Here is a 26,050-nt window from a genome sequence, read left to right on the forward strand (position 1 = left end):
GCATTATGGTGTTTAGCATTAGGGTTTCAGCCTTCTCCAACTTAACACCAGATGCAGTTAGGATTAGGAAACATTCCTGGAACCATGGTCAGTGAGCTGACGCATGTACAGTGAACATAGAAACATAGAAATGACGGCAGAAGAAGACCAAACGGCCCATCAAGTCTGCCCAGCAAGCTACGCACTTTATCCATTTTTTTTCCCTTTTTCTCTCTCCCACCTGTTACTATTGGCTTCCAGTACCCTCCAGCCCTAATTCCCCTCCACCCAATTTAGAGAGCAGCTCTGTATCTGCATCCAAGTGACATCTAGCTCAATTAGGGGTAGCGACCGCTGTAACAAGCAGGCCACCCCCTTGCCCCATACTCTTACCCACCCCTGTTTTTATTTTTTTGTTTTGTTTTATTTATTTATTTATTTTTTGGAAATGGCAGCCCTCCATCCTTCCGCTCCGTGAAGGTGGAACACCAACTACTGGCCACTGGCATCCTGCTCCGTGAATGCCTCTGTGGCTACTGCTGCTCCGTGCAGTGTTTGAATGCACGGGGAGTGACTTCCAAACCTGTGTTTTATTTACATCGGGCTGTGTTAGATATGTCCATATTTAACAAGGTGGAGCAATGAGTCACAAGACTTCTCAGGTGCCTCAGCAAACTTTGCTGAGCTTCTTTTAACTAATTGCTGGCAAGTTACTGGTAATACAGTACTCTCTCGATATTTTATATTTATTCTTATTATTGCTGCTTTGCCTCAAAGTGTAAAGGAGGGTTTGGTTGAAAAAAATAATATACTAAAGAGAAAAAAAAATCATCCACCACCTATATCTTTGAAAAGCTAAGAAATGTTGTTTTACAGCTTGTGAATATTTTGCAAATTGCTATCCAACATTTTTTCACCGTTCTAAGCAGAGAGTATTACCTCGTCTGTTTCAAAGAGTCGATTTAAATGTGGCATGTCTAGCTCTTAGATGATAACACTTGGTAAATTACACGGTAATGCTTCCTTCTGGCCTTCCGTAATTATTAATCAGTGGTGATTGTTTTTAGATGATAAACTAATGAATTAAAAAAAAAAAGCCTTCAGTAGCCCTTGGGATCGCAGGAATTGATTGGGCTTCCAGATTCTATTACATTGCAGCATTAAAGAAAGCTGTGCCGTACAACTTAAGATAATGGCACGGCAAAGCAATATAAGAGGCTTGCCGTGCATTACCGAGACACGCTGCCTGGTACAGGTGATCAGCAGTTACAAAGCAGAAAGTCTCCCAGGTGGATGTGCAGTGACTTAAAGAGACAGTGCGGTATGAGAAAGGGTGGGGAAAATAAGATGTGTCAACTCGTGCGTTTCTAAAATGCCGGCTCAGCAGGGTCCCCGTTGGGCCTGCGTTAGTAGGAGAATAAAAACAATTTTGGACTTGTCAGTGGCCAGTAGAAGCTGGTGGCGCTCGTTTCTGTGACCTTCTGCAAGTCTCCCCCCCAGCCCCCACCTCATATAAAATGCGCCGTCGCAGTATTTACTATCGCTGTACGCCAACCACAAGAGTATTTTTGTTTCCATTTGTTTACCGTTATGGGAGTACGACATGGGATGCAGATCATACTCATTCTGATATCTTCTGTCTCAGGCAGTAGAGGTAGGACAAGTATGTTAAGCCGAGATCGCTCAGAAACCTGGGGGTGCTTGACTCCTGCTCCTATTCTGCGTATAGTACGCAAGAAAAACAGCCATCATGGAGCCCTACACAACAGCGATGAGAAAATTATTCTGGGTTTTGTTATTTTTTAAGTTCACTTCAGGGCTTCACCACATGGCCTGCAATCTGCATTCGCCCCCAACTCTAATCAGGATGAGTTGCTGGAACTTTCCTCCAGGAGAGTGCGGGTGTGCTGTCGCACATAAGAGTGTGCTTTTAGCTAAGTTATGTTAAAGAATTGTTTCTGGCTGGTTAAATTAAAGGGATGCACATGTAGGAAGACTTTCGAAACTAACGAGAGCATGTGGAGAAGGTCATGCCTAAGCTGTGCTTATTGTGTGTCACTGGCTAGTGACAAGTAATTGTTCAGGCGACTGTGAGAGATTACCATAGCAACTGCTGGCTCTCAGGACTTGCGTACAGCACGATGGAGTCTGCAGTGTTCACACAGTCTGAAAAGAAAGCGGCAGGACCCGAGAAATGTGTTGAGTCCATTAGAGAAAACCTTGTTTTTCTTCTGGCAAAACCTTCAACGTTGTAAAATGGTGCATAAACGTCAGACACAAAAGGGGGCAATCAAACTGACTGGCGGGAATTACAGTGCCGTGACAATAATTTTTCACTGAGTGCACCGGCAGGTTTTAGATCTTTTTTTCTTTCCATTCTAGCCATATCATAAACAGTGCTGCAGTACTCTAGGACCATGCATTTATAATTATTCTTCCATTTCCAGTGACTGAAGGAACTTGTACTCTTGGGTCTTCCAGTTCACCTTCTCAGCTATGGGCAGCGGCCACCAATAAACGCATGTGGCATGCACGCCTTCATGCACATGCATTAATATTAAAACCCTAGGACGGGAATTCAGATCCTGCAGATGAATACTTTGTATCTGAAGAATCTGTTTAATCCATAAACAGATTAATAATGTATGAATGGAGATAGTTACAAAGGAAGTAATTTTCAGAGTTATGCATGTAAAAATTAGCACATACCTGTGTAAGGAGACTGTGCTTGCAGAATCACTATTTATAAAAGTCAAAAGCGCGGGCATTCTTTGTTTCATGAGCACAGATATGCGTGTAAAGAAAGGGTGGTCTAGGGTGTTGCAAGCAGAGCTAAATGTTATGCGCGTACGTTGCTATTTTAAAAGACAGATGCGTAATTTAGTAAATTACTTGCATTATTTTACACCTGCAAATTATCTGGCGTAAATGATATTAAATACTTGGGGATGCACATGTACATGCGTATGCAGCTCGCACCAAAGGACGCGGCCATATTATAACATTCGTGCGTACATGCGCACATGGTATAAAATATGCTGTACGAGCATACATATGTCAACAATTTTATATGAACGCATGCATGTGCGTGCAAATGCCGGTTCAATTGTGCAAGTGGGGGGATTTTAGTAGATACACGTGCCTACGCACTTACCAGTTTCCCCAGTTCGCCCAGGTAAAGGATAGGACTTCCTAACCCCCCTAGGTAATTAGCCTCCCTTTTACCCTGTTAGCCCCGACCCTAACAAGCCCTGCTGACTAGCCTATTTATTCTTTATCCTAGACTTACATGCCGTCCATAGCAGAAGTAAAGTTACGTGGTAGGGGACCCTGGCGAGAGCTTGTGTGCATAAGTATTTATGTGCACATTTCATGTCTGCCCATCCCCGCCCAGACCACTCCGTGCCCCGCCCCCTTTTAACTTCTTACTCGTGCATGTACTGGGAGATATGCGCGTACTCGGGCGCCTTTTAAAATCTGCGCGGCGTGTGACAGCCCAACTTCTGCATGTATCTTCTGGCTTTGGCACATGCTGGGCTTTTAAAATTCACCACCTATAGTGTGGTACTGACAGGTTGGGAGGCCTGGGGGAACTGGAGGCGGGGGGGGGGGGGAGAATTCAGGCTGAAGAACCAGGAGGGTCTCAATGGATTGGCCAAACTGGTAGAGCAATTGGTTCAGTGGTTCATTTCAATTATGAGCACATATTTTAAAATATGCAAATATATGTGCATAAATCAGGTTTTTTGTGAATAAGTCCTACTTTATTTTCATGGGAGGATTTATGTGTGTAGGGGGGATACGCGCGCCGGGCCTATTTTCAAAAGGCCCAGCGGCGCGCGTAAAGCCCTGGGATGCGTATAAGTCCCGGGACTTGAAAAAAGGGGCGGGGACGTCCGGGGGCAGGGCGGGGCCAGAGCCTCCAGGCACAGCGGCCATTTGGTGCTGTGCCCGGGATTGCGGGCCGGCCATTGGTCGGCGAGCACAACCTACGCCTGCCCATAGGCAGGCGCAACTTATAAAATAAAGGTTGGGGAGGTTCAGGTAGGGCTGGGAGGCTGGTTAGGTAGGGGAAGGGAGGGGAAGTTGGGGGGAGGCAGAAGGAAAGTTCTCTCTGAGGCCACTCCAATTTCCGAGTGGCCTTGGAGGGAACGGGGAAAGCCAGCAGGGCTCCCCAAGGGCTTGGCGTGCGCAAGGTGCACTATTGTGCACCCCCTTGCGCACGCCGACCCTGGATTTTATAACATGTGCGCGTATGTTATAAAATTGAGCATACATTTGTGTGTGCCAGGTTGCGCGTACAAATGTACGCCCGCGCGTAGGTATTAAAATCCGGCCCTATGTGCGTATATTTTTGAAATAGGTAGGTAAAGTATGCATGTTCAATGCATTGAAATACTTGCTTGCAATGCATTACATGTATTCATGTGTAAGCATATGTATGCATGTATGTTCTGGGGTAAAGATACGTCTATTTTATGATACGCGCAGGCTGTAAAATACTATCATAGATCTAAGCACAACCATATACATATGTATATGCTACCATGTGTAGTTGAAAGTTATCCTCTCTGGTTTTTAGTCTGAAGAAAGTTTTTCCAATCATTCTTTTTCTGAGTGCTCTGGACTTCTACTATAGGTTTCAGTCTTTCTAATTTCCTGTAATTGTGAATATGAATAGCTAAGTCTATTTATTAGCTTTTTAAGCTGCCTTCCAAATAATGCTCAAAGTGCCCAACATAAAATTGCAATACAATAAAATATCCCTATAAAAATTATATTATAAAATATAACATCTCAAAATAAAACAAACATAAATACAACACTAAGTGGATAACCAAAGTACAAATAAATAAAATTTATTAGAATTAAAGTCATATCCCAGTTAAAACAATTAAACATAAAACTCCATAAAAGTACAGAATAAAATTTAGAGTACAAGACTTAAACATAGTAATAAAACATAAGACTGATAATCAAATAATAATAATCTTAGATAATTAGACTATATCTACCCAATTTTTAAATATCTTTGGTGATGTGATGTCACATTTCAGATTCCAAAGCCTTATCATCTGGATCATAAAATGACAACCCTTGGATTTTAGAATAAATATATCCTTGATCATCTGTGGGCAGGATTGTTTTTACATAGGAATTCCTTATCTTTTCAGGAAGGATGCCAGTTCTTAATACCACATATGAATTTCAGCTGGTATCATTATTCCCTCTCTTTTCTTCTTAGGGCTGAACCAGTTCTTTCCAGAATCCAGGAGAATCAGAAGCGTGTTATTCTTCCCTCTATTGACAATATCAAGCAGGACACCTTTGAGGTACAACGTTATGAAAACTCGGCTCATGGTTACAGCTGGGAGTTGTGGTGCATGTACATTAGCCCTCCGAAGGACTGGTGGGATGCAGGAGACCCTTCTCTACCAATCAGGTGAGTAAGGATGTGATGTTGGTTAAAAAGCAACAATCCTTTAAGACCATTCATCAAAAGCACATTATCTCGTCACAAGCACATTTTCTCTTCAGTTCTAAACAGTAATGTTCTAATAGTTACTGTGAAGGCAAGGGATTGAGTCTTGTCCTTCATTTCTTCTGGAAATCATAAAAGTTATTGATTACAGCACATTTTAGTCCAGAAAATAACTTTTATGCAGTATAGACCTTCAGAAAATTTATTCTTGCTGCTAGTTTCAATAAGGATTTCTAGATTTCCAGCTTATGCTAAACTATAGCAGCTGAATTTTGTTGGAAACTTTGATAAACATTTACTAAGAAACCTACTGATACAATATGAAAACCAGTATGAATTTTCTTAAAAGCATACATTTCATAAAAGTGATAATTTCTTGAAAAAATGCTTGAGATTCTTAAAATGTTAGTACACGTTACTGGAAAAAATACACACTGTTTAAAAACATTTTTTAATACAGTTCTATAGGAAAAAATACATTTTCCTTAAAAAAAAAAAAGCAAATGTTACTATTCAACAAAATGTTCATTGGATCCAAATCTGTCAATATTAAATTTGTTTTGTTTTACATTCCAAATATTCTGATAGTTCTCAATACAGTTCTTATAGTAACATAAACTCTTACTATATATATATTATTTGTTATTTGTAGGCTGATTGTAATTGTATTTTTCTGAAATTTTGGTAAAAAATTAACAAACAAGTTTATTAGTCATCTGAATAGTGACCAGATGGATATAGAAAAATTAAGAAAAACTAAAAACAAAAATGCATTTTGGTCTTGGAGAAAAATTGAGTTTTTGTAGGCAGTGACACATTTTAAAAGGACCTGCATAAAAGATAGTGAAGTAGGTAAAATTTCAAAATCTGATAGGCTTCTCCTTCAAACATCTGAAAAGGAGGCTGGTGAGGTTTCCAAAGCTCATTTTGTGTTAAATCCAACACATGGGGGCCCAATTCACTGACCTTTATTTCCCATTCAGCATCTATGGGAAAAGACTTTGATGAATCCCATCCACTGAGCCTTATTCAATAAAGAATTTCTCCCTAGGCAAGGAATGGAGAATAATCCTAGGTTGAATGTTTTTGATTAGAAAATGAAAAGTTACATCAAATCTAAAGCAAGCATGCAATCTGAAATGAAATGTTAAGTTCAGAACATTTTCTATTCAGCTGAATTGAATATTGTTGGTGATGTCTTATTGTGTGACTGAACTGAACAGCTTATTTAGCAAAGCCAAAGAGGTAGATTTTAAAAAAGCCTTGCACACGCAAAAACGGCCACGTAAGTGGGCCGCACGGGAACTATGTGAATTTTAAATAGCCAGGAAGGGTGCGTGTACATTGATGTAAGCACGCCCAGAAAATGTAGGCAGAGCATGGGTGTTCCAGAGTGAGAGAAAGAGAGAGCACACACCTCTTTATAAGGCTCAGCCTGAAACTCAATATATGCACCATTGTAAGGGGGTGCAGTTTGATTCGGGGTGAGTTTTCAGGAGGTGGGTTGGGGTTGGGAGGGTGTTACAGACACATTCAGAGGTATTCATTGTAAACCTGACATCATTAAAGAATTTTAAACCTTATAAGTGATGAAAATTCTAACAGGAGGAGTTGATTTGTGCGCTGCAGTCTCTATTAGCCGCTGCATTGTACAAAACAATTCTTTTTCATCACTTAAAAGGTCTAAAATTCTTTAATGACGTTAGTTTTACAATGAATACCTCTGAATGTGTCTCTAACGACACCCCCCCCAATCCCAACCCACCTTCCAAAAACTCACCCCGAATCAAAGTGCCTCCTTACAATGGTCCATATATTGGGCCGGATTTTAAGAGGTACGCGCGGGCATACATTTGTGCGCGCAACCCGGCGCGCACAAATGTATGCCCGATTTTATAACATGCATGTACAGTGGCCTCGGAGGGAACTTTCCTTCCACACCCCCCCCCCCACCTTCCCCTCCCTTCCCCTACCTATCTCGCCCCCCAGCCCTACCTAAACCCCTCCTTACCTTTATGTTATAAGTTGCACCTGCCTCCGGGCAGGCGTAGGTTGCGCGCACCGGCCAACAGCCGGCCCGCGATCCCAAGCACAGCAGCAAATGGCCACTGTGACTGGAGGCTCCAGCCCCGCCCCACCCCAGAACACCCCACCCACGCCCCGCCCCTTTTTCAAGCCCCGGGACATACGCGCATCCCAAGGCTTGTGCGCGTCGCCGGGCCTATGCAAAATAGGCTCGATGCGCACAGGAGTGGGTTTTCGCGGTCACGCGCCTAATATATGCGCGGAACCCTTTTAAAATCCACCCCATTGAGTGCGAGGCTGAGCCTTATAGAGAGTCTCTCTCTCTCAAGATATGCATGCAGACATATACATGCATTTATGGGCACACACGTAGCCCTTTTAAAATCTACCCATTAATTACTGGAGACAGGATTTTCCCCATTTTTATCAGAAGTCAGACATGGCATCCCTTACCTGTGAGTATTTCCTATAATCTATTCCAAAACCTGATGCAATAAATTATCTAATAAAATGCTCAGGGCATTAGTAAACATGCTATAAAAACAATCAGTTTTGTGCTTGTCTGTTTGCTTCAAAGTCTGCTTCCTACTTCTTTTGTCATGTCATGGCAGTGAGTTATTTCTCCAGTTTAGCAGTGATTACTGATGGCTTTCGTGCTGATTATCGTTTAACTCTTCAACACTCTTCATAACAAGGAAACTGCTCGCTATGAGGACATTTGTGCGGGTGCCGATCCTGGAGCAGTCTTGTGTTCTGGCTGCTCCCCTATGGTCGGCTCCCGTGTTTTATTCTTTATTGTATATTCAAATATATTTTTTAGTTTTATTATTTTACTAAAAAGTCCACTTCCCAATTCCCTCGGCAGTCTTGCACGTATAGCAGATCGACCCTTCACCTTCAATTTATTTGAATATTTATATATATCTGCTGAATGGGTTTTGACGGCTAAATCCCGTAAGGCTCAGGTCATGTCTGCCAGCCCGACACGGTCCATGTTTCGGCGGTTGCCTGCTTCAGGGGCTGCGGGGACTGGACTGGAACCGGGACTCTCTATGGACCTATAGATACCATTATTATTGTCTCAATAGTTCATGTGCATTTACTATAGTATCTTAGTGCCTCAATCTCGAGCTATGTCAAGTACTCACTGTTTGTTCTCCGTAACTTCATTCCTGTGAGTGGCGCCTTCACTTCCGAATCCGGCGTCTCTCTCTACTCAGCTGTTTTTAAACCTGCTTCGTCAAACCGTGGGCCAATCACAATATCTCCCTACGATCCTCGGAGTAAGCACCCTAGGGTGCTCTATTGCCATGGGGATGTGACGTCACCTATGTGAAAACTTCGAATTTTGCCAGTGAGTGATCCTGTTGAACGCTCCGTTGTATGCGTGTAATATTGCTTTTATCACTATAAATATGGTGTCAACTATACTTTTATTTAGTTATTTCTATAAATTTTTAAAATTTATAAAATGTATGTAATATCTCTATGTGTGGCTGGAGTGGTATAAAATGTCATTAAAAGTAAGATAATCTTTCTAATTGTAATTATGAGCCATCCCCAGCCTTTCATAGGTGAGTCACTGTAGTCTCAAAGAGGAGAGACTGCCCCCTAATTGTACTATGTAAAGGACAATAAAATGAATCAAATGAAATGAACTCCGGGATCAACAACTCAAGCTGTAAAACTCACCTTCAACCTTTTAAAAGTCCATTCCTAGCCTTGATTTACCCCAGGATGGACCAATTGATTTCCTTATTTAGACCCTGGGGGGCCACTGTGCCCCATGTGTGAATGAACCTCTGTTCCATCTGTTCCAATTTCAGATTAAGATCTCCTCCCCTTGGATGTTTTTTAATTTGAAAAATGACTGCCACTTTTAAATCCTGTGTGGAGTGTCCAATATCCCGCCAGTGATCGACCAAAGGAGCTCCTTCAGTCTGATGGCGTAATCTACTAAGATGCTCTTGGACTCTTGTCTTAATTTTTCGTGTGGTTTTTCCTATGTATACTAGGTTGCAGGGGCACCATAGCGCGTATATGACGTTCATCGAGTCACATGTGAAATGTTCCTTGAACCGGAATTGTCTCCGTCCTGGAATATCTAATGAGATGCCTTGATGCATATGACAGCAGACATTGCATCTTGTGCAAGGCCAATGTCCTGGTTGGTCCGGTGAATTACCTTCCTCCTGTGTTTGTAGGTTTGAATGGACCACAATGTCTTTGAGATTCTTAGCTCGCGTCAAAGCGAACATGGGCTTTTCTTGAAAAGTGGGGTGCATTTGTAAGATGTGCCAGTGTTTTAAAATACTTTTTTTGAGGAGATTGGTTTGTGGCGTGTGTGGCAGGACACATACCAGTCTGGTGTTTGACTGTGGCTGTTGCTTAGCTGATAGTAATAGGTCTCGGTTGGCCCATCTGGCTCGTTTGTAAGCTTTGTTAATAGTGGACATGGGATATCCTCTTTGAAGAAATCTCTCCTTCATATGAAACAGTTCAAATTGACAAAACTTGTCCGGGATGAAGTGGACTACAAGAAGGGCAATGTTTACAACTGGATGTCATATCAACGGCAAAGAAATAAGAAACCAAAGGTCACTTTTGCAGATTCATCGGAGGACTCCTCTGGAGAGGATAACAAGCGTTCGGATACAACAAGTGGAAACACTGTAACCATTCAAGATGAGGGTCAACATTTTTTAGAACAAAGTACCCGACCCAAGAACGACACCAGACCCAGGGGAGGCGCAAGCAATACACGCCGCCCTTACGGACGAACTCGTCAGACCAAGAACAGGTAGCAGCACATCCTGGACAAGGGGTCATTAATATATCCTCAGTCCATCTTACAGAAGCCCAACTATCTCTTCTTGATAAAGGTCTCTCTTTCGCACCACACAATGAATACTCTGTTTTTGAAGGGGAAAGATTTCTCTATAGATTCTCGCGGCAATTGCGTCTTAAACTCTTTTTTGGAAATACTCCACCAACAGGGCAGACATCGGATAGATTGACTACACCATCTACATGGGTACCACCAGGACCCATTGATCCGGTGATCCATACGTTTATTGAACGAGTCCGCCTAGAAGGTTTCGCTAAGAAAGTGAAACAGCCCCGTACATCAAACCTTTCAATTAAGGAAAAGGACGCTTTGGAAAGTCTACGGAAAGATTCACGCATTATCATAAAACCTGCCGATAAGGGTGGCTCTATAGTAATTCAAGATACAATTAACTACATTCAGGAAGCATACAGACAACTCAGTGATAGTACATTTTACACAAAAATAGATGCGGATCCCACATGGCGCATCAAACAACAAGTGGATCACATGATCGAATCAGCACAACAAGTAGGGTGGATCACGCCAAAGGAAGCACGGTTCCTTACAGTACATCATCCAGTATGTCCAGTGTTTTACATAGTTCCGAAAGTTCATAAATCATTGACTCAGCCGCCAGGACGCCCTATAGTTTCATCAAAAGGGTCCTTGTTAGAACCCCTCTCGCGCTTCGTTGACAAAGCATTGCGAAAATTCATTCCAAATATCCCATCATATGTTAGGGATTCGGCCCATCTCATTACTATTTTACAGGAATACCCACAGTTGCCCACACCCATATATTTAGTCACCATTGACATTACTGCGTTGTATACCAGTATTCCACAAGATGAGGCACTTACCACCATTGCTGAAGTATTGGCCACAGAACAAATACGGCACCGTACACCCGATGACTTCATAGTGGATATTGCCAGGGTGGCTCTACAACAGAATTATTTCATGTTTCAAGGACAATATTTCTTGCAGATAAAAGGGACGGCCATGGGAGCCACCATGGCCCCAGATTTGGCTAACCTATATGTAGCGTCATTTGAAAAGAAATGGATTGACAACAACCACCAATACAGTGCTAACATAAAGTTATGGAAGAGATACATCGACGATATCTTTATGATCTGGCAAGGGGAAGAACAGCATTTACAAGAGTTCCTTCTATGGCTCAACACTTGTAACCCCCATCTACAATTCACTCATCATTATCACACACAGTCGGTAGCTTACTTGGATATTCAAATACAGATTGAAGAAGGCAAATTCCTCTTTTCCATTTTCCGAAAACCAACGGATAGAAACATGCTGCTTCACTATACCTCGTATCATCCTGAACATCTGAAAAAGAATCTCCCGGTGGGGCAATTCCTACGACTTAGGAGGCTGTGTTCCACAGTTCAAGAATATCAACAACAAGCATTGCATATGAAGGAGAGATTTCTTCAAAGAGGATATCCCATGTCCACTATTAACAAAGCTTACAAACGAGCCAGATGGGCCAACCGAGACCTATTACTATCAGCTAAGCAACAGCCACAGTCAAACACCAGACTGGTATGTGTCCTGCCACACACGCCACAAACCAATCTCCTCAAAAAAAGTATTTTAAAACACTGGCACATCTTACAAATGCACCCCACTTTTCAAGAAAAGCCCATGTTCGCTTTGACGCGAGCTAAGAATCTCAAAGACATTGTGGTCCATTCAAACCTACAAACACAGGAGGAAGGTAATTCACCGGACCAACCAGGACATTGGCCTTGCACAAGATGCAATGTCTGCTGTCATATGCATCAAGGCATCTCATTAGATATTCCAGGACGGAGACAATTCCGGTTCAAGGAACATTTCACATGTGACTCGATGAACGTCATATACGCGCTATGGTGCCCCTGCAACCTAGTATACATAGGAAAAACCACACGAAAAATTAAGACAAGAGTCCAAGAGCATCTTAGTAGATTACGCCATCAGACTGAAGGAGCTCCTTTGGTCGATCACTGGCGGGATATTGGACACTCCACACAGGATTTAAAAGTGGCAGTCATTTTTCAAATTAAAAAACATCCAAGGGGAGGAGATCTTAATCTGAAATTGGAACAGATGGAACAGAGGTTCATTCACACATGGGGCACAGTGGCCCCCCAGGGTCTAAATAAGGAAATCAATTGGTCCATCCTGGGGTAAATCAAGGCTAGGAATGGACTTTTAAAAGGTTGAAGGTGAGTTTTACAGCTTGAGTTGTTGATCCCGGAGTTCATTTCATTTGATTCATTTTATTGTCCTTTACATAGTACAATTAGGGGGCAGTCTCTCCTCTTTGAGACTACAGTGACTCACCTATGAAAGGCTGGGGATGGCTCATAATTACAATTAGAAAGATTATCTTACTTTTAACGACATTTTATACCACTCCAGCCACACATAGAGATATTACATACATTTTATAAATTTTAAAGATTTATAGAAATAACTAAATAAAAGTATAGTTGACACCATATTTATAGTGATAAAAGCAATATTACACGCATACAACGGAGCGTTCAACAGGATCACTCACTGGCAAAATTCGAAGTTTTCACATAGGTGACGTCACATCCCCATGGCAATAGAGCACCCTAGGGTGCTTACTCCGAGGATCGTAGGGAGATATTGTGATTGGCCCACGGTTTGACGAAGCAGGTTTAAAAACAGCTGAGTAGAGAGAGACGCCGGATTCGGAAGTGAAGGCGCCACTCACAGGAATGAAGTTACGGAGAACAAACAGTGAGTACCTGACATAGCTCGAGATTGAGGCACTAAGATATTATAGTAAATGCACATGAACTATTGAGACAATAATAATGGTATCTATAGGTCCATAGAGAGTCCCGGTTCCAGTCCAGTCCCCGCAGCCCCTGAAGCAGGCAACCGCCGAAACATGGACCGTGTCGGGCTGGCAGACATGACCTGAGCCTTACGGGATTTAGCCGTCAAAACCCATTCAGCAGATATATATAAATATTCAAATAAATTGAAGGTGAAGGGTCGATCTGCTATACGTGCAAGACTGCCGAGGGAATTGGGAAGTGGACTTTTTAGTAAAATAATAAAACTAAAAAATATATTTGAATATACAATAAAGAATAAAACACGGGAGCCGACCATAGGGGAGCAGCCAGAACACAAGACTGCTCCAGGATCGGCACCCGCACAAATGTCCTCATAGCGAGCAGTTTCCTTGTTATGAAGAGTGTTGAAGAGTTTTTGCACAAGGCAACGAGGTTAGTTGACATATAGATTATCGTTTAACGGCAAATTACTTTGCACATTGCATACACTGGCTCTTCTAAGATGAAGCAGCAGAGTAGTTTGTATATCCTGTGCTAGTGGTATTTTTGGTCAGGAAGAAAAGTACATATAGGTGCATATAATTTACCATATAGCACTGCAGTGTGCTACCCGCTGTGCCCGCTGATAGGGAATCACTGCAGAATATGTACAGCATTATTTGTCAGCAATATTGGGCCGGATTATCAAAAGGTTACGCGTGTAAATTCAGAGGGGGCGAGGCGTGTGCGGTCCAGGAGCGGGGCGGGACCAGAGGCTCCAGGCACAGCGGCCATTTGCTGCTGTGCTTGGGATCGTGCGCCGGCAGTCAGCTGGCCGCGCATCTTACTTCAGCCCCGGGAGGGGGTAGGGACGGGGGAAGGCAGTGCGGCTCTGAGCAGGCTCAGCGCGCGCAAGTTGCACAATTGTGCTCCCCCTTGCGCGCGCCGACCCTTGATGTTATAACATGCGCGCGCCTGCGTGCACATGTTATAAAATTGGGTGTACATGTGTGTGCATGTACGCCCGTGCGCAACCTTTTAAAATCTACCCCATTGTGTTTTTGGGGGGGGGGGAGGGAAAGGGGAGTTTAGAACTGGCTGATCCACTAATCCAGTCTTGTTTTTTTCCCTACTGCATGTCTAGACCTGCAGTACTGCTTTTCTTAGGGTAGGGCTTCTCAAACCTGTCCTCGGGATCCCCCAGCCAGTCAGGATATCAGGATATGCACGTGAATATGCATGATATATATTTACATACAGTGGAGACCCAATGTATGCAAATTTATCTCATGTATACTCATTGTGGATATCCTGAAAACCCAACTAGATTGGGGGTCCTGAGGCTTAATAAGCACAGTTTTATAAGAACATAAGATTTGCCATGCTGGGTCAGACCAAAGGTCCATAGAATCCAACATCCTGTCGCTAACAGTGACCAATGTGGGTCACTAAGAAGTTCTTGGCCCAATCTAAAGGATACATCCATTCCTTGTTGCTCACACCCAGGGATAAGCAGTGGCTTTTCCAAGTCTACCTGGCTAATAATTGTTTATGAACTTTTTCTCAAGGAACTTGTCCAAATCCCTTTAAACCCAGCTATGCGAGATACCTTGACCTCATCCTCCAGCAACAAATTCCATAGCCTGATTGCGCGTTGAGTGAAAAAAGTACTTTCTCCAATTTGTTTTTAACCTGCTGTTAGTTTCATGGGGCTGATGTAATAAGCTGCGGTGGACTGCTGCGGGGTTTTGTGCGCTGATCTTTCGCGTGTATGTATAATATGGTTAACACAGAAAAACCACACACACAAACTCGCTCAAAAAGCCATGGCTGATTTAGCACAAGTCCATGCTAATGCCATGTAAAGGAGGCAATTATTCATGGGCGATGCAAAGCGCCGCGCTAGCATTAGTGCAGGTTTTTTAGCGCCTGGTCAGGGCAGGAATTAAGTGTAAGTGCCTATCTGGAGATCAAAAAATTAAGTGGCAGATGCCTGAAGAGAGGGAACAGGTATATGTCAGAAATGCTGAATGCTTTTGCAGCCCCTTCCAAATCTGCTGCATTTTTCCACTCACCGGCATCCACCATTATAGCTCCCGCGCGGTCGGTGACAGATCATGAAAGTTTTAGGCCCACCTTCCGTCCCACTCCCGGACTACTACTGTCTTAAAGCTTTCAACCAAGAATCAATCATGGGTCACCACATTAATGCGGGTTTATACGTGGTTTACTGCATAGAGCTTTCAGTGTGCGTTGTAGTGCGCATAGCCATGGATATTTGTTTTGGGTGGATTTTCTGCGCGTATCTCATTTGCATGCCATCCCCTTATTGTATCCTGTGGAGGTGCCTGCTTTTGCTGCATGCACTAAAAAATGTATGCGCTGCAAAACAGCACCGATTTCACAGCGAGTCTTATTACATCGGCCCGATAGAGTGTGTATCCTAGTCTTTGTGCTATTAGATTGGTAAAAAACCATTCATTATTTTACATGTTCTACTCACCCATGATTCTATAAACTCCTATCATTTCTCCTCTGTCATCTCTTCTTCAAACTTTCTTCATAAGGGAGCCATTCCATTCCCTTTATCACTTTAGTTGCACTTCTCTGTACCTTTTCTAGTTCTGCTATATATTTATTGAGATATGTCAACCAGAAGGGCACACAATACCAAAGGTGCAGTTGCACTATGGATAGATTTGGAGGCATTATGAAATCGATATTCAGTGCTACTTAGCTATTTAGGAACTTATTCGGCTAAGTAGATAGCCAGATAAGTGGTGGGCAGGATATGGGAGTTCTGGATGGAGCTACTTATTCAATTAACTTAGTCAGATAAGTAGCGATATTTAAACTCGTAAAGTTAACTGGATAAGTTAGACCTGCTCAACAGTAGATCTAAAGTTAATCGGATTAGGCTTATCCAGTTAACTAGTGATTTTTATGGGTATATTTTTTTCCCAGCTTTTATTTACCATACACTCAGCAAAAGCTGATCGAAATGGTGCACAATCAACAACAAAATACATAATACACAAATACAATAAAATCATCATTAAAATAACTATAGCTGTGCTGCTGAAAATCAGTTGTAAGTTAGCCGGATAAGTTTTATTTGGCTGACTTATTAACCATTTGTCTTTGAATATCTACCCTAAGAGGTCAATATTCAAAGACATTTAGACTGATAAGTCACAAGTTATCCATCTAAATGGCTAGTTTGGAAGGTTAGAAAACTAATTTGTTTTTATAATGTAAAAGAAAAGATGGAAATGTTCATCAGTGTGCTTCAGAACTTTCATAATTTTGCCACCATATATATCTACCCTGAGCTGCAACAGGAAATTGCTTGGCTATACCTTAGACCTTTTACTCCCTGTCTTATGACGTTTCTGTGGAGAGGAGAAGTGGGAAAGAAAAGACCATGACACCAGTGGTGCCTGAAGGAGTCAAAATCCTAAATCCATCTCTGGGTCTTGCACATGGAACAGGAAGCATGCTGAGAATGATACACTGGAGCTTCTGGATTTTAATCTCCTACCTTGGAGCCTAAATTTGGCTTCCAGACCCTCCCCTTTCCCCTTCCTATGCCATTGGTAATCACATGCACCACAACAGCTGGCTCCTCCCTAGCATTCTCTAAAATCCCATCTGGGTGAAGCATAAGGTCCACCATCTTCCCACCGGGTAGGCAAGCCACCAAGCAAGCCTCACGCCCGCCAGCCATCCTCCGGCCTACATTCCTAATGATCACAGCCTGCAAAGGTAGTCCTAGCCCTTCCCTCCTGGGTGCATGCCTCTGGAGACACATCCTGAATGCATCACCAGGAGGGCTGGTCCTAGCTGCAGGATCACTTTCTGTCACACCAAGGTAATGATCTCCTTTTAGGGGTGCACCTTAGGGTAATCTGCAGTAGTGGGGTAAAATCAGGAGTGGATGATCAGCCTGTTCGGCAGGTGAAGCCAACTGATGACCCTAATGAGAACTGTGGTAATATGATAATAATAAACATATCATTTCATTAGATTCCGTGACCTATGCTATTAATATCTTCTGTGGCATTAGAGGTTACAGTGCACATACTTGCACACAGACTGATGGATTGCAGGGACATCACATCACTGTAGTCAGTGGCAGCATTTCAGTCCTTTTTTTTTTTTTTTTTTGGGCCAGCAGTTTTCTCCTGCTCCTTTGGGCTTCCAGCTCAATTAGAACCGGCCTGTATTGGGCTACAACATCATGAGCCTTCATTCACAACTACCCAGGGTGTTTCCCCCTGATTTACAGTATATCTTCCTTTCCCTGCAGCTTAGCCCAGTCCTCTCAGTGACAGCCCATGGCCAGGAATGCTTGAATAGACGATGCTGTCCTGTGATTGCTGGGACTCCCTCCCCCCCCACCTCCAGGGGCTGCAGAAGCTACCTTGGCAGCGTCCCCTTTCGGCTAAGGCAGAAATCCATCCTGGGAATCAAACCTGTCCGTCTCCCGCACTGCAGTGCTTAGCACTTGCCACTGACCCAGCAAGATGGGTCCCATTGAGTTTGTAAGTAAAAAAAACAAAACACAAAAACCCCAACTAACATTTTATAGGTTAATGTATTTTCTTGAACCACTGCTTGTGTTCTAGTGTGACCGAGCCTAACCTGATCTTACCATGTACTTTTTCTTTTATGTGATCACTTTCAGAAGCTGATTTGCATGCCTCGATCCAGAATCATACATTACTGTGTGTGTCTTCTACACCAAAGTTTTGAATGCAAAGAGCCCGCATGCTCTAGGCAGGTTGATGGAACTCTGTAAATGCAGGCAAAAAATTGTAGTAGATGAAGAGGCACGCATCCTGGAAGATGAGGTTTCTACACTCTGTCTAGTTAGCAGACGAGACCCAAGTGATTGAGCACAGAGAATGAAAATGTCTACAGCTTTGAAAGGAAGCACTATATACCCATGTCATCTGTTCAGAGAGAAATAGTAAACATTAATATGATATTATGTAGCCATACTCATCAAAACAACATTCTAATATGTTCTGCAATCATAATTCATCAGGAAACAGTATTATGCATCATCACAAAAGCATTATAGCTTCCCACAGAGATGAAATGGAAAGGAACAGCACTGTTAATTATTGAATAAATACAACTGAATATGTAGAGTCACAGAGAGCTAGAGTAACCCATTCAAAGTCAAACAGTGAATTGGAGACAGTGCTGTGACTGGTACCTGTTCAGGCCATGAGTCGACTAGGCTCCTTAGCCAATTCTCATATCTCTGAAATTAGTAGCATCTATCACTCAAAATGGAAGCCAAATGCGGCATAGAAGTATCTTCTATATTTCTGAGGGGTCATATTTGGAGACTCCCCCTAAAATGTTCCTTAATTTTATCTGTAGCCCTTAGCAAGGTGTTTTAAATCCCAAGGGCACACAATCTTCTGGGGCTGTTCCGGCTAACTATTCATTCCCACGCTGACTCTTAATCCTTGGGGGGAAATCTTTTTATGGGGGAAGGTCTTGCTTACAGCCCAGGCGATGAAAGAAGGTCGCCAGTGTGTGTGCTGTACTTTAAGTGATTCCCATGAGGCGAGAGTCTGTAAAAACTCAGACAGGACCAGGCTGGGTGTTAAAATAGAGTTTACTGATGCAAATTAAAATCCATTGTCCAAAATGATGAGTGCACATCTGACTGTAGTTACAGGGTTTCTTTCTGTGAGGGTAGGTGTCCTTGTTACAGACCTCGGGGTAGAGCCCATGGTGATTTTAAAGTTATTTACTCTCCCAGAGGCTGTGCTGTGGGAATCCTAGTGGAGGGGTCCCCTTTGCTTTGCAAAAATCCTACCTTTAGAGATCTTCTCTCCCATGGACACCCAGCCTGTCCTGTTTCCTTGGGGAGAAATCCGGATGGGATCTCCTTCTCTTGCTCTTCCTTGGATTCAATTGTTCATTCTCCTTATCTGCCACTTTAGGTGATATCTCTGGTGGAAAAATCTGGGGACCAGGCTATTCTCAGCACTGCAATCCCAGTGGGGAAGGGGGAATCCAAAAACCTCCCCACTACTCTTTAGTCTAAAAAATACTTTTATTTATTTATTTATTTATTTATTTATTTATTTATTTAAAAGCTCTTCTATAACATCGCTAAGTTAGTTCACCATCACAGAGGTTTACATAAAGGCACAAAAATAAAAATATGATTGGTATAGATTACAAATTAAACATGTGCCAACATAGAACGGTAACATATTTTTAATAAGAGAAACTAGGTGTAAATTAGAGTTTATACGTCGGTTAGGTAACTGTTACGTGGTTCAAGTCTACATTTAATATGTATTTGGAGACATAATGAAAAAAACTGATTGCTTAGTGCTACCTTATCTATTGATTGTTTTCCTCCTTCTCTTTGTCTTTATAGAAAGCTTGTTTAAAAAGCCAGGTTTTCAGACTAGTTTTAAATAGTTTCAGATTCCTCTGCAGCCTTATTTTGAGTGACATGGAGTTCCATAGCACAGGTGTAGCCAGCGACAGAGCTCTCTCCCTTACCTGAGTGAGGCGTGCTGATTTAACAGAAGGAACAGTTAGTAGTGCCTTGTTTGCGGTTCTCAGGTTTCTGTGCGGAACGTGTACGCACAGTGCTGTGTTAACTCCTAATCTGCATAACCTTTCTGCCCTCACTATCACTTGCAGCAGGATCCATCACTGGTGCTTGCCTACAAAGGGAGTAAAGTAGGCTCACAGGTTTTTGGACCCCTAAATGGTATCAGGCTTAAATCTACCTCACTGTAAATGATAAGAAGGACCCTCTGGCAGGGGGTGCACGGTGAGGTGTTTCTTCTAAAAGAGAACTCCTTTGGGCAAGGCTGGGAGGCCCTACCAGAGTGTGGAAAAATACGTTACCTCTGCGACTGCTCTCTCTAACTGAACCCCACTAATGTTAAAATGGCCGGGCTAAATAGCACTGAGTCACCCAATCAGAACCTCCAGATGGGAGGGTCTGAAGGGATGGATGGATCCCTTTCCACATGTGTTCTAAGGACAGGGATATAGGGATAGTGGCATCTAGTGGCCAGACCTGATAGGGGTGCCACACTCCCTGGCCCACCAAAAAAATGGTCTGAGGAAGGACACTTACCCCCAAACATTTCACAAGTAACAGGATACAATTACACATAATAAGCAGGTCTTATAATAAATCTTGTCACCATGGTGTGCTCTTACCCTGTGGAGACTATGGCCTGCATAGTCTATAGACTTACGGTCTTACAGTAAACCCAACACATACATATAATACTTCACAGTAGGAAAAGACACAACCTTGGGCTAATATTCCTGAAATTTGAATACTGGTTAAACTGAACTGAGGACCAGCACTGCCACTGCTGGAACAGTACGGGTGCTGCCACCACCCAATATGAGGTAGACTCTCTCACTGACTATAATGAAAGCAGTTTACACAAAAGAGGTAGATATCGCTCCATCAACAGCATATTCATCTACTATCCCTGTAATGCAAGCTAGTTAAAATAATTTGTTTTTTTTTCAACAATTTGCCCAGAGTTACAGGTGCATCCCAGGAGAGAATACTAATTAAATTGAAATACATTGGACTTCCGGCGATGACGTAGAGGCGCTGGCAGCACGGCTTTTGAGCTCCGGAGTCCCGCTCCCTGCCTCGGCGAAAAAGCCCCCTAAAATCTCGACGGAACGCTCCCAAATTTACTTGCCAACTTTCTGGGGACGGGCTGCAGCGGTTCCAACCTGAGTGGGAGGTGCGGGGGATGCGGCAGAGGAATCTTCGCAAGGCTGCGGTGCGACGACCTTGCTGCTCCAAGATGGCGGCGGCCCCTTCTTCCCCAGCGGGCGCGAAAGTTTTGGAAGCGGTGTCGGAGGACGCGCTGTTGCAGATTTCCCAGAGTGTGACTGCGGCTCTGGATGCCCGGCTAATTCGCATACAATCCACGATGGAGGATCTTAAGGCGGCTGTGGAGGGCCAGTCTAAGCACCTTGATGAGGCGGAACAAGTTCTCTCCGATCATGGTGATCGGATGGTGGCGGCCGAGCGCCACGTGGCTGAGCTGCGAACACAGCAAAAAGAGCTGTTAGACAAGGTAGAAGATTTGGAGGATCGTGGGCGCTGCAATAATCTTAAGATAGTGGGGCTTCCTGAGGCGGTAAAAGACACTGAGCTCCTGGACTGGACTGAGAATTGGCTCCCTGCCCACATAGGTTTGGCCTTGCCCCCCGGGGAGCTAAAATGTGAGAGGGTCCACCGGGTTGGGCCCATGCGAGATGGGGCGCCCAGACCCCGACCGGTGATGGCACAGATCTTGAATTGGGAGCACAAGACTAAACTCTTGCGAGCCTTTAAGCAAAAGGATCTTGTGGAATACAATAGTCACAAGATTTTATTATTTAATGATTTTTCCGCCTCTACTGCTGCAAAAAGGAAACTGATGACGCCAGCTTGCTCGGAGCTCTACAGGAGGGGTATAAAATTTGGTTTGCTGTACCCTGCTAAACTCCGTGTGTATCATCATAACAAAGTCCTCTTTTTTAACACCAAGGAGGAAGCTGATGGATTCCTTGCTAGTCTACCTGGGGCAGCCGGGGACTGAACAGGCTAGGGCGCTCATAGGATTCACGCCTTCCTTTTTTCCACCGCTGTGGTTTGTGAGCTGGCTGACCCCTCTCCATGGAGGGGGGGTTGAAGTTTCTTTGGTTTGCTTCTTCCAGATGGTGTGACTTTTATCACTGGCTCTACTCTGCCGTCTGCCAGTCTTGTGTTTTCTTTCTTAGTTTCACTTTACGGCAGGGTTTACGAAGGACACAAAGCAACCTTATTTTTTTCCTTTCTTTTTGCTAATAAGGCCTGAGTGCCCACGGATGTTATTTGATTCCTGCATTTGGTTCAATTGACTTGATGTTTGTGTGTGTGTTCTGTTGCATTGACCATGTTTCAATAACTATGTTGGATGGGGGTTCGCGGGGTGGGAGCGGGACGGAGGGGGGTATGCTTGTCCTACTGGAAAGATCGGTGGGTGAGATGCCTCTGTACCTCCTTGAGCGGTTTTGGGTATGTGTGGGGGTGTGTGTGTGGGTGTGCTTGTGGGGCCAGGGGGAGACACTGTGTGGGGGGAAGGCTGGGAGGGATGGGAAAGTTGGGAGTTGGGGGGGTTGGGTCCAGGGACCTTGGTGCTACACCTCTCCTGTTGAATTTCATATCTCCTTGTGGTCTAGGCTGGGGGGCCATGGGGGGAGGTGGCGTACGCTCCTAGAGCCCACTGGTTGGGCTCTCATACATTTTGTGAGGGGCACTGTGCGCCATGGCGAAGGTTAGAGTTACTACCATGAATGTAGATGGGATACACTCCCCAGTTAAGCGGAAAAAATTATTAACTATGTTTAGTCGCATGCATTCCCAAGTTGTTTTTCTCCAGGAGACACACTTGAACGATGCGGAACATCTTAAACTTAAGCGGGAGTGGGTGGGTCAATGCATATATTCCTCTTACACCTCTCGCAAGAGGGGAGTGGCAATCCTTTTTCATAAAAACCTGCCCTTTCGCCTCATTAGAACTTGTCATGATGCAGAGGGTCGGTATGTGATTGCAGCTGGGGTCCTAGGTCACCAAAAGATAGCTTTTTGTAATGTTTACGGGCCCAATGTTTTTTCTCAGGAATTTTTTTCGTCCCTGGTGGGCTTGCTCACAGAGTTTCTGGATTATGTGTTGGTGGTTGGGGGAGACCTTAATGTTGTAGCGGATAACCTTCTGGATCGAAAACCGCCCAGGCCTGCTGACGCCCGGGGCCGTTCTTTGGGAGTTCAATTTTTGTGTGACGAACTTCAACTGTTAGATGTGTGGAGGGTTCTTCACCCTGGTGAACTTGATTTTACATTCTATTCTCATCCACATCAGGTCTACTCCCGTTTGGACTACCTGCTGGTGTCTGAGAAGTGGTTTGCCAGGGTGGAGGAGGCGTCTATAGGCGTCCGATCGGTCTCCGATCATGCCCCGCTGTCTGTCTTGTTGCGGAGTGGTACGGGAGAGAGGTCCCCGTTTTCGTGGCGTATGCGCCCGGACTTGTACCACGCTGAGAAGTTTCGCGAGTACTTACAAAGGTGCTGGAAGGAGTATGTCAAGCATAATTCTACCCCAGATATTACCGCGGCGACCTTGTGGGAGGCCGGGAAAGCGGTGATGCGCGGGGAAATCATTGCGTATGTGGTTAAGACGAACCGTCAACGGAATGCAGAAATAATCCGCCTTACGCAGGTCCTTAAAAGTGCCCAACAGAGACACGTGGTTGATATGACCCCGGGCAGAAGAAGCTTCTTGCTTCTTCTGCCCGGCGGTGATCGGGGAAGGCCTGCGCGATCGGCGCCGAGCCCCGCCGGGGGAAGGCCAGGGCTACACGCTCCCCACCCGAGGGGACTCGGCGACGACAACGCGGCAGCAGCCACGTAAGAAACTTTGCCTACCTGAAAGGGAAACCGCGCCGAAAACGATCCGCCCACCGATCCAGCTCCTCCAATAGGAGCAGGCCCTGAGGGGCTTTAAATCCGCAGTCAGCCCGGCGCCATTTCTTCTTGCTTCTTCTGCCCGGCGGTGATCGGGGAAGGCCTGCGCGATCGGCGCCGAGCCCCGCCGGGGGAAGGCCAGGGCTACACGCTCCCCACCCGAGGGGACTTGGCGACGACAACGCGGCAGCAGCCACGTAAGAAACTTTGCCTACCTGAAAGGGAAACCGCGCCGAAAACGATCCGCCCACCGATCCAGCTCCTCCAATAGGAGCAGGCCCTGAGGGGCTTTAAATCCGCAGTCAGCCCGGCGCCATTTCTTCTTGCTTCTTCTGCCCGGCGGTGATCAGGGAAGGCCTGCGCGATCGGCGCCGAGCCCCGCCGGGGGAAGGCCAGGGCTACACGCTCCCCACCCGAGGGGACTCGGCGACGACAACGCGGCAGCAGCCACGTAAGAAACTTTGCCTACCTGAAAGGGAAACCGCGCCGAAAACGATCCGCCCACCGATCCAGCTCCTCCAATAGGAGCAGGCCCTGAGGGGCTTTAAATCCGCAGTCAGCCCGGCGCCGCGCGCCGAAGGAGCGCAACAAAGGGGCAGGCCCCTTTGTTTCGCCCCTTCGTACAGCCCCGAGAAGCCCTGAGCCATACCCTTAGATAAATCTAAAGCCATAAAGGTAGCGGCCAGCAAAGGTCCTAGGCTAGGGGATTCCGTAGGCCGGAACAAAGCCACCTCTCAACTTACCTCCCCAGCACCCTCCCAGCACCCACTCCAGCCTCTCCAACAGCCACTCCTGCATTCAATCCAGCCTCTCCAACAGCCACTCCTGCATTCAATCCAGCCTCTCCAGCATCCACTCCAGCCTCTCCAACAGCCTCTCCAGCATCCACTCCAGCCTCTCCAACAGCCACTCCTGCATTCAATCCAGCCTCTCCAGCATCCACTCCAGCCTCTCCAACAGCCTCTCCAGCATCCACTCCAGCCTCTCCAACAGCCACTCCTGCATTCAATCCAGCCTCTCCAGCATCCACTCCAGCCTCTCCAACAGCCACTCCAGCATCCACTCCAGCCTCTCCAACAGCCACTCCTGCATTCAATCCAACCTCTCCAGCATCCACTCCAGCCTCTCCAACAGCCACTCCTGCATTCAATCCAGCCTCTCCAACTTGAGCAAACAACCCCTCAACCATCTCGAGCAAACAACCATCTTGCAAGCATCCAACAAATGCTCAGCAAACAACCATCCTGCAAGCATTCAGCAAACAACTATCTTGAGCAAACAACCTTCTTGAGCAAACAACCATCCTGCAAGCGTCCAACAAATGCTCAGCAAACAACCATCCTGCAAGCATTCAGCAAACAACCATCCTGAGCAAACAACCATCCTGAGCAAACAACCATCCTGCAAACATTCAGCAAACACCCTCACTGCAAACATTCAGCAAGTATACAGCAAACAACCATTCTACGCTCATCCAGAGCCCTAACCAATTAATTATTTCTTCCTAATCCCAGCCTTTCCTCCCATCAGTCATCCGCCTCTCCACGGCACCAACCAGTCATCCGCCTATCCACGGCACCAGCCATCAGTCATCCGCCTATCCACGGCACCAGCCAGCTAACCATTCACAATGTCTCTAGTACTCCCAATACCAACATTACAACACCGCCTCCCACCTAAAAGATTATCTGCCAGACGAGCCCTCCTCAAGAACTTAAAAACCCTCACCCCCATCTCGATTACTCCAATCACACAGCTTTTAGGCCTCTCCCTCTTCTCACTCTCACTCTTCAATGCACAATCCCTAACAAAAAAATCCCTAATCTTTAATGAGTATCTCAACGATGTCAAGCCAGATATTTGTGGAGTAACTGAAACCTGGCTCAAGCCCTCAGATACAGCGTTAATAAACCAACTACCTACACATACCTATGACGTCTTCTCACTCCCGAGACTGAAAAAAAGAGGAGGTGGAATCCTTTTGGCTACCAAAAAAAGTCTGCACTTCTCCCAACATCCATTCAGCTCTAACTCAAAACTGGAAGTCGGCTTCTTCACCTCACAACATCTTCAAATCCTTCTTGTCTACGCCCCTCCAGGGTTCCTAGAATCCAATGTCTCCCCTATCCTTGAAATCTCCACCATGCTCATCAACCTGGATTCTCCAGCAATCATCTTAGGAGACTTCAATCTACATATTGACAACCCCTCACCATCCAACAGCTGTATAACCCTCCTCACAGCCCTATCTGCCATGGGATTCCAACAAATAGTCAATGAACCCACACACAAAGCGGGTCACACCCTGGACTTGATTTTCTTCAACAAAGGGATTACGAACACGTACAACTTGAAGAACAAAAAGGTCCCTTGGTCAGACCACACTCTTATCTCCA

At 44.8% G+C, this 26,050-nt stretch overlaps 1 protein-coding gene across 2 annotated transcripts in view; it reads left to right on the forward strand.

Moving 5' to 3' along the window:
* The window catches only part of GALNT17 (polypeptide N-acetylgalactosaminyltransferase 17), a 564,093-nt gene that overhangs the window by 242,520 nt on the left and 295,523 nt on the right, over positions 1–26,050 (forward strand). For both annotated transcript variants that reach the window (XM_029612687.1, XM_029612688.1), the window contains one exon: positions 5,225–5,422. In XM_029612687.1, the coding sequence (XP_029468547.1) occupies positions 5,225–5,422 (198 nt within the window). The remainder of the gene's footprint in view (positions 1–5,224; positions 5,423–26,050) is intronic.

The sequence above is a fragment of the Rhinatrema bivittatum genome, chromosome 8, assembly GCF_901001135.1.
Source record: "Rhinatrema bivittatum chromosome 8, aRhiBiv1.1, whole genome shotgun sequence".
NCBI lineage: Eukaryota > Metazoa > Chordata > Amphibia > Gymnophiona > Rhinatrematidae > Rhinatrema > Rhinatrema bivittatum.